Below are 13,483 nucleotides of genomic sequence, written 5' to 3'. Positions count from 1 at the left end.
AGCCCCCCGGAGCCAGCACCCCCCCCCGAGCCAGCCCCCCGGAGCCAGCCCCCCCAAAGCCAGCCCCCCGGAGCCAGCCCCCCGGAGCCAGCCCCCCCCCGAGCCAGCCCCCCCCCGAGCCAGCCCCCCCCGGAGCCAGCCCCCCCCCGAGCCAGCCCCCCGGAGCCAGCCCCCCCCGAGCCAGCCCCCCGGAGCCAGCCCCCCGGAGCCAGCCCCCCGAGCGCCCGCACGCGCGATGGGAGACACCGAGACGCCTCTTCGGAGCACGGTGACAAACGCGCCCTCCCACCGGCGGCGACGTGCACGTGACAATGTTCGAGCTCTTGCAACTACGTGGAAACTTGGAATAGGTCTGCGGCCGCACACAGCTGGGGCGCCCGGGTCCCCCCGCCCCCGCCCCCGCCCCCGCGGCCGGCCCGGGAGCCGCGCCACCGCCTGCAGGGGCCCCGCCGCTCCCGCGCCCCCCGCGCCTCCCGCGCCTCCCGCGCCCCCCGCGCCCCCCGCGCCTCCCGCCGCGCCCTGCGCCCGGGAAGCGGCCCCCGAGGCGGCGGCGGCGGCGGCGGCGGCGGCCCCGGCCATGTGGGACCCGCGGGCAGCGAGGTGCGTAGCGGCGCGGGGGACTCGGGGCGCCTCCGGCCTGCCGGGCCCGCGCTGGGGTGGGCGACCCCCGAGGCGGCTGGCGCGCGAGCATCCCGCCCCCTCCCCCGCGAGCCCCGCGGTCCCCCGGGCCCACCCGGGCCTGTGGCGCGGGCGCGCGGGGGCGGCTCCGGCCTGCCCCGACCGGGGACCAGGGCGAGCGCTGCGACAGGACTGCGGCGGCGCGGGGGCTGCGGCTCCGGGGCCCACCGCGCACCTCCCGCGGGGGACCCCGGGGCCGCTGGCAGGTGGCACCGAGCGGCCCGGCGGACGCGCCCCCGGGGCACGCAGTCGGGCGGGCAGGTCCGGGCGGGCGGGTCGGCGGGAACTTGGACAGCGGCGGCCGCCGCCGGGCGGAGGAGGGTCGCGGTCCCCGCGCCGCGCAGGCCTGGTCCCCAGCGCGCGGTCGAGAGCCGGGCTTGCCCGAGAGGGGCGGACCAGTCCCCGACCGTCCGCTGAACGAGCGAAGGGGAGGGGGGCAGCGAGGCCCCGCGGCGAGAAGTGCAGGGTGCGGGCCGCGAGCGTGCGCGGGGTGGGTGGGGCGGGCGCCCTGCGGGAGTCCCGCAGCCCCGCAGCCACAGCGCCCCTCCCTCGGGGTGCAGCGGGGCCAGCTTTGCTCCCGGCTGGCGGTTCCGGGAGGCTGTGAGCTTTCTGCTTCCCAGGGACAATTTCTGGGGACACGTGCAATATGAAAAATAAAGAGAAAATTTTTGAAAAGGGGGAGAGTAGGGAGATGGATCCTGAGGTCTCTGATCCGCAGCCCAGGTGCTGCCGGCCCGGTCAGTCCTGAGGCGGGCGGGGAGAAAGAGCTGGGGCGAAGGGCCTTGCATGCCCGCTGACAGGGTCCCCCTGCCCCTCCCCGTTGCCTGGTGTTGAGCCTCCCCGGTGCCAGGTATCTTTTCGAGGCAAAGCGTTTACCCGGATGGCTGGGGCTTTTGTTGAGCATCTTGTTTCATGCCTTAATGAAAGCACAACCTTTTAAGAGAGTCAGAAGTTTGTTTTAACTGGTTGGCAGAGTCTGGTCTGTTTTGTAGAATTGCAGGATGGGTGTTTGAATTACAAGGAACCTTTGCTGTTCTTGCACCCTCCACAAAGGCTGGAGGTAGAATAGGTGTGTGTGGCATTCACCCCCATTCACCCTGGTAGGATCCAGCTGCCTCAGGATGTGGGTTTCCTCCTCCTCCTCCTCCTCTTCCTCTTCTTCTTCTCCTCCTCCTCCTTTTCTTCTCCTTCTCCTCCCCAGACCCACAATAGATACCTACACCTACCCACATACAGAAGTATAAAATTGCAACAAAGGCTGTACAGTACATTTAGTCTCTCTACAGGAGGGAGCACAATGGTATTTTCTATTCTCTTCTGTTTCCTGTTGCTTAAAAAAGCTAGTCATAACCCATGACTTGATTTTGTGATTGACTAATCAGTTGTAGGTTGCATCTGCAAGCTCTCTTTGGGACATATCGGGAGAGACGGAGGAGAACATGAGAATTTCACTGAGGAATCAACTCTGGAGGGAGGGATTTGGTGTAGGAGGGATGAAGTTGGCTGAAATTGGAACCAGAGTAAGGAAGTTCATGCTTGGATAGTGAGAGTACCATAGGACATAGCTGTGTGGTTCCCACCAGTAGCATCTACAGAGGCAGACAAGGGACGCTTCTAGTTAATCTAGGTCCATCTGTCTGTCCACACTGAGCTGGCCGCCTGCCATGAAGGCCAGTGGGGTCCTGTAGACCTTGTGGAGAGATAGGGACATAATGGCTCCTTGGCATTAGGCCTTTATTGGGGTGGTGGAGGAAGAAGGAAGGAGGGTGCTGCAGAGCTACCACAGACTCTGGATTCATGAGTTTGAAAGTCGATTCTTAAAGTCTCTGCTCAGAATTCCACAGCTGCAGCATTAGGAGCAAGGCTGGGAACATTTCTAGAGGGAGAAACCAAGTCCCATTGCCCATTAGTCTTTTTAATTAAGGGTTGCTCTGGGACTGGACACCCACTGTCTTGATGTCCCAGCCTCTGACTCTGAGGGACCAAATAGAGACTTTGCTCTTATGGAATTTTCAGATGTCTCTTTGCTGATTAGTTCTGTTTTCCTCCGTCGCTTCCAAAGACCCATTTCTATGGCATATACCGTCTTATCATTTTATTTTTGCTTCTTGAGATAATGATTCTATTTTTCCAGCCTTCTTTTTTCCTTGGGTTTCCCCTTCCTGTGCTAGGCTCAGAAAATGATTTCTGGCAGCAAATTGTGACAATTACAAGGTTCCCCCTCATTTAAGTTTTACTTATTTTTAAACGATTTTATTTAATTTTATTTTTAAAAAAGATTTTATTTATTTATTCATGCTAGACACACAGAGAGAGAGGCAGAGACAAAGGCAGAGGGAGAAGCTCCCTGTAGGGAGCCCGATGTGGGACTCAATCCCAGGACCCCAGGATCACCAAAGGCAGATGCTCAACCACTGAGCTGCCCAAGTGTCCTTATTTATTTATTTATTTATTTATTTATTTATTTATTTGAGAGAGAGAGAGAGAGAGAGAGAGAGAGAGAATGGGGGGAGGAGCAGAGGGAGAGAGAATCTCAAGCTGACTCCCTGCCTAGTATAAGCCTGTCACAGGGCTCAACTCACAACTCTGAGATCAGGACCTGAGCCAAAATCAAAAGCCTGACCTTAACTGACTGAGCCACCCAGGTGTCCCAAGTTTCCCTCTCATTTGTTTCCCATCTCTCAGGATCACTGCCCCTCCCCTCCCCTTTTTGGGTCTATAACTGCTGACTTTTTTTTTTTTTTCTTACTTTAGGTTCACTTAAGGTGTGGCCCCATCTTTCATCTTAAAGCCTTAGCTGTCACTGGGTAAATGGCACAAAAAGTACCACCTTCCTTTTATCCTCTCTAGATACCAAAGATAATTGCTGTAAAAATCATTTTATGCATATACTATTTCCTCAAAACATTTGGTGAACATCTACCATATCCTAGTCACTATTTTAAGGGCTAGCTTATATTTTGGGATTTATCATATGCCAACCATACAGCTTCATTAATTGTCAATTAAGATTTGAAATTGTGTTGAAGGTAGAGGCCATGTCTTAGATATGTTTGAATCCTTTTCTATTTTTTTTTAAAAGATTTTATTTATTTATTCATGAGAAACACAGAGACATAGGCAGAGGGAGAAAGAAGCAGGCTGCCTGCTGGGAGTCTGATGCAGGACTCCATTCCAGGACCCCGGGATCACGCCCTGAGCCAAAGGCAGACACTCAACCACTGAGCCACCCAGGTTCCTCTCTGTGAATCCTTTTCTATTTATAGAATGGGCAACAGCATTTTGTACATATTAGTGTTAAGAGTTAATTGAATGATGGAAAACAAAAATAAATGAAAATCTTTTCTCCAAAGTGAGGCCTACAAAGTCAGATCAGTTATATATATTTTTTTAAAATTTTCTGTTTCATAAATATATAATGCCTTCACTCATTTCTCCCATCTTCCTTCCTCATCTCTGGCAATCAGCCATCTGTTCTCTGTATCTATGATACAGAGATTCCATACATAAAAGAGATCATACAGTACTGCAGATCTTTTTAGTAGCCAGAGTGGAGCCTGTAAGTCCCATGGTTGAGGAAGGTAAATTGATCCTGTGGATGTTTTTAAGAACTGAAGTGGAGGTTGGGGTGTGGGCCTCCGGCCATTGTGGAGAGCGTGGCGTTGTTTCATTTGACATTAAGAAATAAGCTCTCCTTTGCCTTTCTAGTTGGGGAAGTGGAGTCACTGGCTTGCCTCTGGTTTTCCACTTGATCTCATGGCTGGCTCTGGGCTCATCGCTTTGGTGACAAGCTTCCTCGGAGTGCAGCCTGAAGTTCTTAAGGCCATCAATTCGTTGTTATGGGAAGTCTTTACGAGAAAGAGGAATTTGGGGAAATGGACACTTTCTTTAGCAAAGATGACACTTGAAGTTACAGCAGAGATCGATGGTGGGGACAGTGGCAGTGGTGCGGAGGACATTCAGGTTTAAACTTAAAAAGTATTGAACCAGGTAAACAAACATCTTGGAACCTTAAAAACTCACCATGCCCAAACCAAGAGCAGTGTTCTCCTTTGATTGGTATGGTTGTCCATTCTTCCTAACCAGACATTTTTCTTGGTCTTAACATTCATAAGTAGGCATTGCCTTGCTTCCTTGTTTTTGTTGGATATCTGGAAAGGTGAATGAACCTTACCTGTGCTACCCTGGACTCAGTTTACCCAAACTGACTCTATTTTTTCCCTGGTCAGTATCAGTGCCCACCTGCTGCACTCATCATGATACATTTACCTGAGCTTTTATGAGCCTGGTAAGCTGATGGAACTCTCTGTCTGTCAGAGCCAGGATGGGTCTGAGTTTGGCTCTCTCTGAGTTTGAAGATCCAACAACACTTAGATTGACATGTTTTTATTTTTAAGCACTGGGTCCTCTTATCAGTGGGGTAGCATTTGGAAAGGGAACAAGACTGCTAAGCCTGGAAAATGCTGATGATATTTTTGGAGAAAGCCAGGCCAGGACTACACAACACAGAAAATATAGAGAATTACAGTGCCCAGTACCCTGGGTGATTTGATTCCCAGTGACAAGAATACTTGGCTCACAGCCTTGAACTGGAATGAGCTTTTCACATCCAGCTGTGGCCTCCAGGGACTCTCTCCTCTGGTCACCTCTGGACCAGCTCGTCCTCTGCCCGTTGAGGTCCACTCTTCCTGGAGGCTCAAAAATTGGCAACTTTGAGGGCTCACTCAAGTCTAAACTTATTGGTTGGGTACTAAGGGTCCTTAGAGTCTGGCCCTCAGACTTTCCCTCTGATAGGCCCATCCTTCTCCCCTCCATCTTACTCTTCTCTTTGCTATCTGCTCTTCATTTTCCAAGTGAATTCTCTTCATATACTGAAGGCCCTGCATTGACCTATGGAGGATGTAAACATATGAGCTGTAGGTGCTTCTCGTGGCAGTAGAACAGAATTAATACCAGGCAGATCTGTGAGAAGGCAGCAGTGGAGACATAGACCAACATGGTTGCCAACTCCTGAATCCTCTCCAGGAGGAAGAAGGAGAGGTTATTGTGAACCCTGCTTAGGGAGATGAAGAGAACTACCAGCAGGTGGATTGAGGGATACGGAAGGGAAGGAGGGACAGTCCAGATAAAAGAAGCAGCTTCTTATTAAGAATAATAGTGAGCAAATGGGCTTAGACTATTAATCTAAATATAATAATAGTAATAATAATAACAGTTGACTTTGAGCGGGGCTCTATGTTGGGTGTGTTTCAGGTATTCTTTTACATAATTCTCACAGAAGTAGTATGAGCAATCCCCATTTTACAGATGTCCCTGCACCAGAATGTAAGTTTCTGGGCAGCTGTGTTTTGGTGGGTTGTGCTTATCCATATATCCCAGGCATCCATTCGAGTTGCCTGGTGCATAGTAGGCATTTAATGAATGTGTGTTGACTGACTGAGGAAATAGGGAGTCCAGTTATCTAGGCGATGCTGTCTCTGTTTTTCAGGAGGGGAACTGAGGCCTAGGCTAACATGCTACCAGGCCCAGAAGAGGTAAAGTGTGACTTGATTCCATATTTTTGGCCTTTCTCATATGAGGAGGATACTTGTATCCTTATATTCTCCTTCGGGAACTAGCTCCAGCACTGCAGAGGCGCGTGAGAGGGAGGGAGCCAGAAGAATTTAGGGTCATGTGGCTACAATATGGCAGGCAGATAGTGTTGGAGAATATTGGAAAGCTAAGTTAAAGGGTGTGTGTGTGTGTGTGTGTGTGTGTGTGTGTGTGTAGGACTTAGAATGAGAATCTGAACTATTTACACTTTATTCTAAATGGGGTTAGGAGCCATGGAAAGTGTGTGTGTGTAACTCTGTGTTTTATCTGGAAGGCTGAGACTGTGGATGAATACATTGTTCAGACTGGCTAAAAGTCATACTTTTTTCAAGGCCAAGTTCAAGTTCCCTGTGTTTCAGGAATCTGTCAGCTGGTGTTTGAGCTGAGGCTAGAACTTGGGTCCTCCCAGCACTGCTAAGGACCCTCCCTTCGCGGGGTGTGCCTTTCAGCCGTCCTTGTCTGGAGGAGACTGTTTTGTTTTATGGGGTGCTCCTGGGTGCCTCCAGACCCTCCCCGTGCTGCAGTGGATGGTGTTTTAGCCCTCTGCTGGGTTTGTCTTGCCTTCCAGATTAGAGGGGAAGAAGACTGCTGTGTTTTGAAGATGGGAGGTGGAATAGAGGCCGTTAATCAGCATTTAAATGATTACAGAGAGCCTTGGGGGTGGATCTGGAGGAGGAGATGACAGGGCAGCTATACCAAACTGGAAGTTCTCCTTTGAATGAGAAAGCACCTTTTTTCAAGAGCTGTCAGAGAAAGGCCTTGTGTCCTCCTTGGGGGCTGCCCTGACTTCACAACCATTTAAAACTCCCAGGTGCTCCAAGGGAGAATGGGAAAGCTAACCGAGGGGAATATGGTAGTTGTTGGGCAGTCTGGATTTAGCAGACACGGAGTCAGGATTTGTAAGCAACCTGTGCTGGCTGATGCTTACCTTCCTCATCTGTCTTGAGGCAGAGTATGGAATGCTCACTTTTCAGTTTCCTTCAGGTTTGCTTTTGCAGAGACCTGATTTTTTTTTTAAAGTAATCTCTACACCCAACATGGGGCTTGATCTTACAACCCCGAGATCAGGAGTCACCTGCTCTACCAACTGAGCCAGCCAGGTGTCCCTGGATTTGATTTTAATTTTGAAGGCCCCCAATCACCCTCACCCTTTCTATATTCATCTTCTCTGAAGAGTTGTGAATGCAGATTTTGGTATCAGACTTCGGTTTGTACCTTGCTTGGACAATTCTCCTCACATTGATGAAACTTGTTTCCTGACCTATACTATTAGGGGTAATAATTGTACTTCCCTCACTAGCATGGTTTGGGATGTTCCATAAGAAAATGCCCGAGAAGGGCTTAGCACAGGGCTCAGCACACAGTAAGTGCTCAGTAAATTTCAACTGTTATTACACATCTGCCTTAGACTATTCTCATTCAAATCACAAAATGGAAGGATGCCACTCTGTGCATGCAGTGAGGAGAAATCAGGCCTATCACCAGCTCCCAGCTGGGAGGGAAGTCAAGTGATCGGGACTCCACTTCAGAACTAGGAGTTGTAATTGATCCATCTTTGCCTTTTAGCGGTATTTCCTGAATACCTTCTAGTGACCTGGTGTGGTTTTAGAAATTTGGAATGTCTACTCTCAAAGCTCACACTATGTGTACACCATCCAAGCCTACAATGTACCGTAAGCCTCCTGGCTCATCTTTTTTCAAGAATGGCAGTCTTTGGTCTGAGTTTACATTCTTTCTTCTTTTTGGCTTTTTTTTTCTTTGGAGTTAAAATATTCCTCCAAATATTCCTTTGGAGTGAAATTATGGAGGCAGTAGATGGTATACTTTAAAACATTTTTTTTAGTTCAAAAAAATTTTAAAGTAAACTCTGTGCCCAACATGGGGTTTGAAATCACGACTCTGAGATAAAGAGTCACATGCTACACTGACTGAGCCAACCAGGTGCCCCCTGATGGTATGCTTTTAGAAAAATGTCCTTATTTGGCAAAATAGAGAGTTGGCAACTCTATTTAGATTCCCTTCAATTTCTTTCTTTCTTTCTTTCTTTCTTTCTTTCTTTCTTTCTTTCTTTCCTTCTTTCTTTCGAGAGAAAGCGTGTTCTTTTGAGTGAAGGAGGGAGAGGCAGAGGTGGAGGGAGAGACAATTTAAAGCAGAATCTGTGCTGAGCACATAGCTTGGCAAGGGCTCTATCTCATGACCCTGAGATCTGACCTGAGTCGAAATCAAGAGTCGGTGGCTTAACCAACTGAGCCACCCAGGCCCCCAAGTTCTCTTCAGTTTCTTTTCTCTGTGTGTAAATGTTTCTGTTAGTTCCAAAAGTCTAGGAACCACTGATCTACAGGGTTATTCTTTGCTTTTAGCATTTCTGAATCTCCAGGAATAGAATTTCCCATGGAATATATGGCCTTGTATGCTGTCTGTTGAATTTTCAACTGGTGCTTATAAATTTGTTTACCTTAAGTAGCTAAGAGCTTTGGCAGTTTTATTTTGGTTAGACTTATCTGGTTGTTTCTGGTTTGTCCTTTTTATGGTTGGCTTTTTTTTTTTTTTTTTAATGTGGTTGGCTTTTATTAAATTTGTGTCCTTTAAGGGAACAGTTGACATTCTTGGATTTTCAGGAAATGGTCAGAAATCTAAAACCATGAGTGAAATTGTCTATTTCAAATTAAACTCTAGAACATTTCTTCCTTTCCTATAACTCCAATTTACTCACCTGTCTCTGATAAGTAAAGAAATAACCAAAAAGTCATTTATTCATTTAACAATGCTGAGCTCCTGGTGCAGACATAATAAGACTCAGTAGGACTTAGTTTCTGCCTTAAGAGTTTAGTCTACTGGGAAGAACAGAAAAATCTAGCACGGGGCGTGAAGCATAAAGGCTATGTGGGGGGGGATACGTGCCAAGAGAATGAGTGGATTGTAACTCAGGATGTTAAACTATATAAAAGCTGCATACAGGGCCTGAAACCTTTGGGAACTTTCATGAAAATGATGCCTGAGAGGAGGTGGGATGGGTGATCCTGGAGGCTTTTAAACCCCCCTTGGCATGTAATCTGATGGATTGGGGACAATCTTACCAATGGCAGTGAGGAGGCTGAGCTACACGTGGGTGAGGCTGGGGGCAAAGGGAGGACCATGAGGTGGATACTGTAGTAACCCCGGCTGATGGGGCAGATGTCTCTACGGGATGTGTGCAAACCAGACTTAGCTGTTCTGGGGCCTATGTGCCTCTTAGGGATGATGAAGCTGAGGGAGAGGTAAGAAACAGTGGGCTTATCTTCAGCCTGTTGTTCCCTGGTATGGCACTCTGGGTGTTCGTGTCTGGATGCACATATTGAGTTTTGGCTCGAATCTCTGGTGTGCATCTGGGAATGGCACAAAGGATTCCTTTGGGAATACCACTTAGAATGAATGTTGGGGGAAGTATTCTGAGGCTTTCTGAGGCCCTGTAGGAAGGAATGTGACTGCAGATGTCTGGGGTTGGGTGGGGGCAGGACCCCCGATACAGATCCTTGTCTAATGTGAAGCTATAAAGAGAGATGAAATGGGCAAGCCTCTCTCATGTCCTCCCTCTTTAGTGAATGAAAATAAAAGCAACTTAACTTGCTGAGGTAAAAAGGAGGAATATTCTAGAAGACTGCCGATGTTTTTAGTAACTAGGGAAGGAGTAGAGAAGCAGCTGGGCTCAGAGGCAGGGGAATGTGGAGGGAGCCCCTCTTTCTGCTCTCTCTGGGTATAGGTATTATATTTTCTCAGTCCAGAGTGGCTTCTTCTCAGGGTGGAGGGCTAAGACTATATCCCTCTGGAGCTTCCTACCCCAGCTGCCACTACTGGAGGAGCTCTTCCCAAAGTTCTGATTCAAGGGTCCCAAGGGAAGGGTTCTGTTGGGGAACTCTGGCCTGCAGGTCTGGCACAGAGAACATATGGGAGGCCCTGGGGCCTGCTTGTGTGTACCTCAGACGTCCGCTCAGAAGGCCTCTGTGGTGAGCCGAGCAGCCATCCCAGAGTGTGTGCACCCTGGTGACTGTCCTGCTACAAGGGCTTATTAGGTCTTGTAAGCAGGACATGGGCCCTCCTTTTCAAAGGAGCAATCACAGTAGAGAAGGTTTGGGGCATTTTCAGATGTTGCAGTGCTGACCCCCCCTCCCATCCTTCATCCAAGGCAGGCCTTGAAGCTCAGATTTTCTCAGCTGTAGTTGCTTAACTGACTGGTAATTTCAGGGAACCCCTGTGGAAACAGGCAAATACTAGGGCTGTGTTTTTTACTAAATATTTTCTTTTTGCTGGGTAAACAAAGCAAAGGTTCTGTAAATGTTGCAGCGATTACCCTCAAATAACTCACAGAGGTCATGACTGCCAGTACCATTAACCTGAACCTTCGCAGACCAGGGGCAAGACCTGAGTTCTCGTCCTGGCTCTCCTGCCCATCCACAGTGGTGTGGGCCAGGGCACTGGGTGGAGGCTGGGAGGTAAGCCTGGGTTTCAGCTCTGGTGATCAGTATAGTATGATTGTGGTCAGGCTCTCAAATCTTTGAGCCTTGGCTTCCTTACTCGAGAAATTTTAGTCCAGCCGTCTCACTTTAAGTCCTTTCTATGTACATGACTCTTGGAGCGTGTTCAGAAAGGTGTCATAATCTTTTCCTAGGGCTGCAATAACAAGTTATCACAAACTGGGTGACTTACATCGATGGAAGCTCATTCTATCATAGTTTGGGAATGTTCTCCCCATTCCCAGATCTACTACCCAAAGATCACCACTCTTGTTTGCTTCTTAAGGCCTTCCAGAAATTCTTCCAGTGGGTCAGGTGTACACATATACACACAGATATATCCTTAAGCTCTCCAAGTAGCTCTACAAATTGTTCGCTAGCTTGCTTTATTCACCTTCATTGCACATCTTGACATGGCTTCCTCTTATTTAGATCAGCTTCATGGTTTTAACAACTGTATTGTGTTCTGCACTCAGCTGCTGTACCTTTCTTTGTATAAAGGTCTCCACTTACTGGATTTTTGGATTTGTATCACGCTTTCACTTTCATAAAGGACAAGGCAGTTAATATCCTCATGTACTTGAAAGAAATATGTTTGTAGAATACATTCCAAATTAGCTAACTAGATGTGGGGAAGTATGTGCATTTATTTTCATAGACAGATGCCCCACCACTTTACCCAGACATCAGCTGTTTGTGAGTGACTCTCCACCCTATCATCTTGCTGATGCAGGGTATTTTGGGGACTTTTTGATGTATAGAAGTTTTAAGTTTTTTTATGAATGTATGTCTGTGGTTTCTGATTTTGCTATCATTAGGGTGGCCTTCCTTCTTGAATGTGAAGGTTACATTCCATATTTTTCATGGCATTAAAATTTTTTTGAACAGATCTTCAATTCAAGAATCAAAAAAATACAAAAAAGTTACCATGGAAAGGGGAGAGTAAGTCTCTCTCCTCTGCCCACAACCCCATCCCCCAAAAAAGGTGAATACTTTTATTTCTGGTGGATCCTTCCAGAACTTCTTTATGCACATGTAGGCAAATGCGAATATCAATTCTATTCAGCTCTTCCCTTGTTTTGTTTTTTTTAACTTGTACGAAAGGTAATGTGATATATACACTATTCTGCATTTGCTTTTTTCAAAGTATTTTGGAGATTATCCCAGATCAGTACATAGAAAGCATCTTCATTGTTTATTTTTCTTTCCTTTTTAAACACTTCTGTAAGACTTTTTTTTTTTGTGGGGCGCTACACTGTAATTTCTTAAACCAGCCTCTTGTTAATGGGCTGATCCAAGGCTTTTATAACTACAATTTGATGAGTGAATAATCTTGTACATTTTCCATTTCCGGTGTGTGCAATCCGTCTGTTCGATTGGTTTCCAGAAATGGAATTGCCAGGTCAAAGGCTATATGTATGTGTCACTTGGCTCAGTATTCCCAAATTTCCTCCTGGAGCAGTTGCAGATGATCTAAAATTTGTATGTATATTTTCTCTTACTGCTTTTATGATTTCTTTTTTCAATCATTTTTTAAAAATGAGATACTTGCATGTAATAAAAGGCACAGATTTTAAGTGTACTGTTCAATGAGCTTTAATATAGAGCATTACCATTCCCTGCAAAAGTGCAACCATTCCCCTTTCCCATCAATAGCCCTCCCTCCTTAGGCAACCACTGTTCTCATTTCTTAGATTTGCCAGGTCTAGAAGGTCATTGAGGTGAAATCACACAATATACATTCTTTTGAGTCTGGCTTCTTTTGTTCATCATACTATTGTTGAGGTTCTTTATGTTGCTGTGCTTTTTATTACACAATTTGTATTGGTTTTCTATTTCTCTCATAACAACCACAGACTTGGTGGCCACATAAATGAATTGTGTCACTGTCAGTAGGTCAGAAGTCTGGGTTAACTTGGCAGGTTCCATAAGACTGAAGTCAAGGTATTGGCTAACTGGGCTTTTACTGGGAGGGTCTGCAAAGAAGCACCTTCTAGGCTTATTCATATTGCTGGTAGGATCCAGTTCCTTGCAGCTGTAGCATTGTAGGTCCTGTTCCCTTACTGACTATCACCCAGAGGTCTCTCTCAGGTTCCGGGGCCACCTACCTTCTTCTTGATGTTGCCTCCTCTCCATCATCAAGGAAGTCTGTGATGCGTCTGGGTTTTCTCTAGTTCCACATCTTGTTGCATCTCTCCTGTCTTCTTCTAGCATCTTCTTGACTCTGGCCAGAGAAAGTTTCATGCTTTGGGTGTTCATGTGATTAGACTGGGCTCACCCAGGTAATCCAGGATGATATCCTTGTCTAAAGGTGTATAATCTTAAATTACATCTACAGAGTCACAAGTTCTAGGCTTTGGGGTGTAGGCGTCTTTGGTAGGGGCGTGTGTGTCTACTGTTCAGCCTACCACATGGTACAAGTTAGAAATTTAATTTCTTTTCCAGATATTCAGCCAGTTATACCAAAAGTGATTCATTCTTTTACCATCTATTAAAAAACTATCTTTTCTTAAAATTTTTATTTATTTTTTGAAGATTTTATTTATTTATTAGAGAGAGAGAGAGCGAGAGCAAGCGAGCAAGTGAGCACAAGCAAGGGAGCAGCAGAGGGAGAGGGAGAAGAAGACTCACTGCTGAGCAGAGCCTGACCTTGGGCTTGATCCCAGGATCCTGACCTGAGTGGAAGGCAGATGCTTAACCAACTGAGCCACCCAGTTGCCCCT

The 13,483-nt window shown here is 47.4% G+C and overlaps 1 protein-coding gene across 3 annotated transcripts in view; it reads left to right on the top strand.

Annotated features, from left to right (window-relative positions):
- The first annotated feature begins 232 nt into the window (after positions 1–232).
- Positions 233–13,483, top strand: part of TRANK1 (tetratricopeptide repeat and ankyrin repeat containing 1) — a 105,892-nt gene continuing 92,641 nt past the window's right edge. The window contains exon 1 of one of the 3 annotated variants that reach the window (XM_072726409.1): positions 233–350. Coding sequence is in view for 1 of the 3 variants with exons in the window: in XM_072726405.1 (XP_072582506.1) it covers positions 578–600 (23 nt within the window). In the remaining 2 variants the exon portion in view is untranslated. Of the gene's footprint in view, positions 351–446; positions 601–13,483 lie in introns of those variants that run through there. The other 2 variants (XM_072726405.1, XM_072726406.1) reach the window with 2 other exon arrangements.

This window comes from Vulpes vulpes, chromosome 11 (genome assembly GCF_048418805.1).
Source record: "Vulpes vulpes isolate BD-2025 chromosome 11, VulVul3, whole genome shotgun sequence".
NCBI classification, from domain to species: Eukaryota; Metazoa; Chordata; class Mammalia; order Carnivora; family Canidae; genus Vulpes; species Vulpes vulpes.
This window is presented reverse-complemented; position numbering and strand designations above follow the sequence as displayed.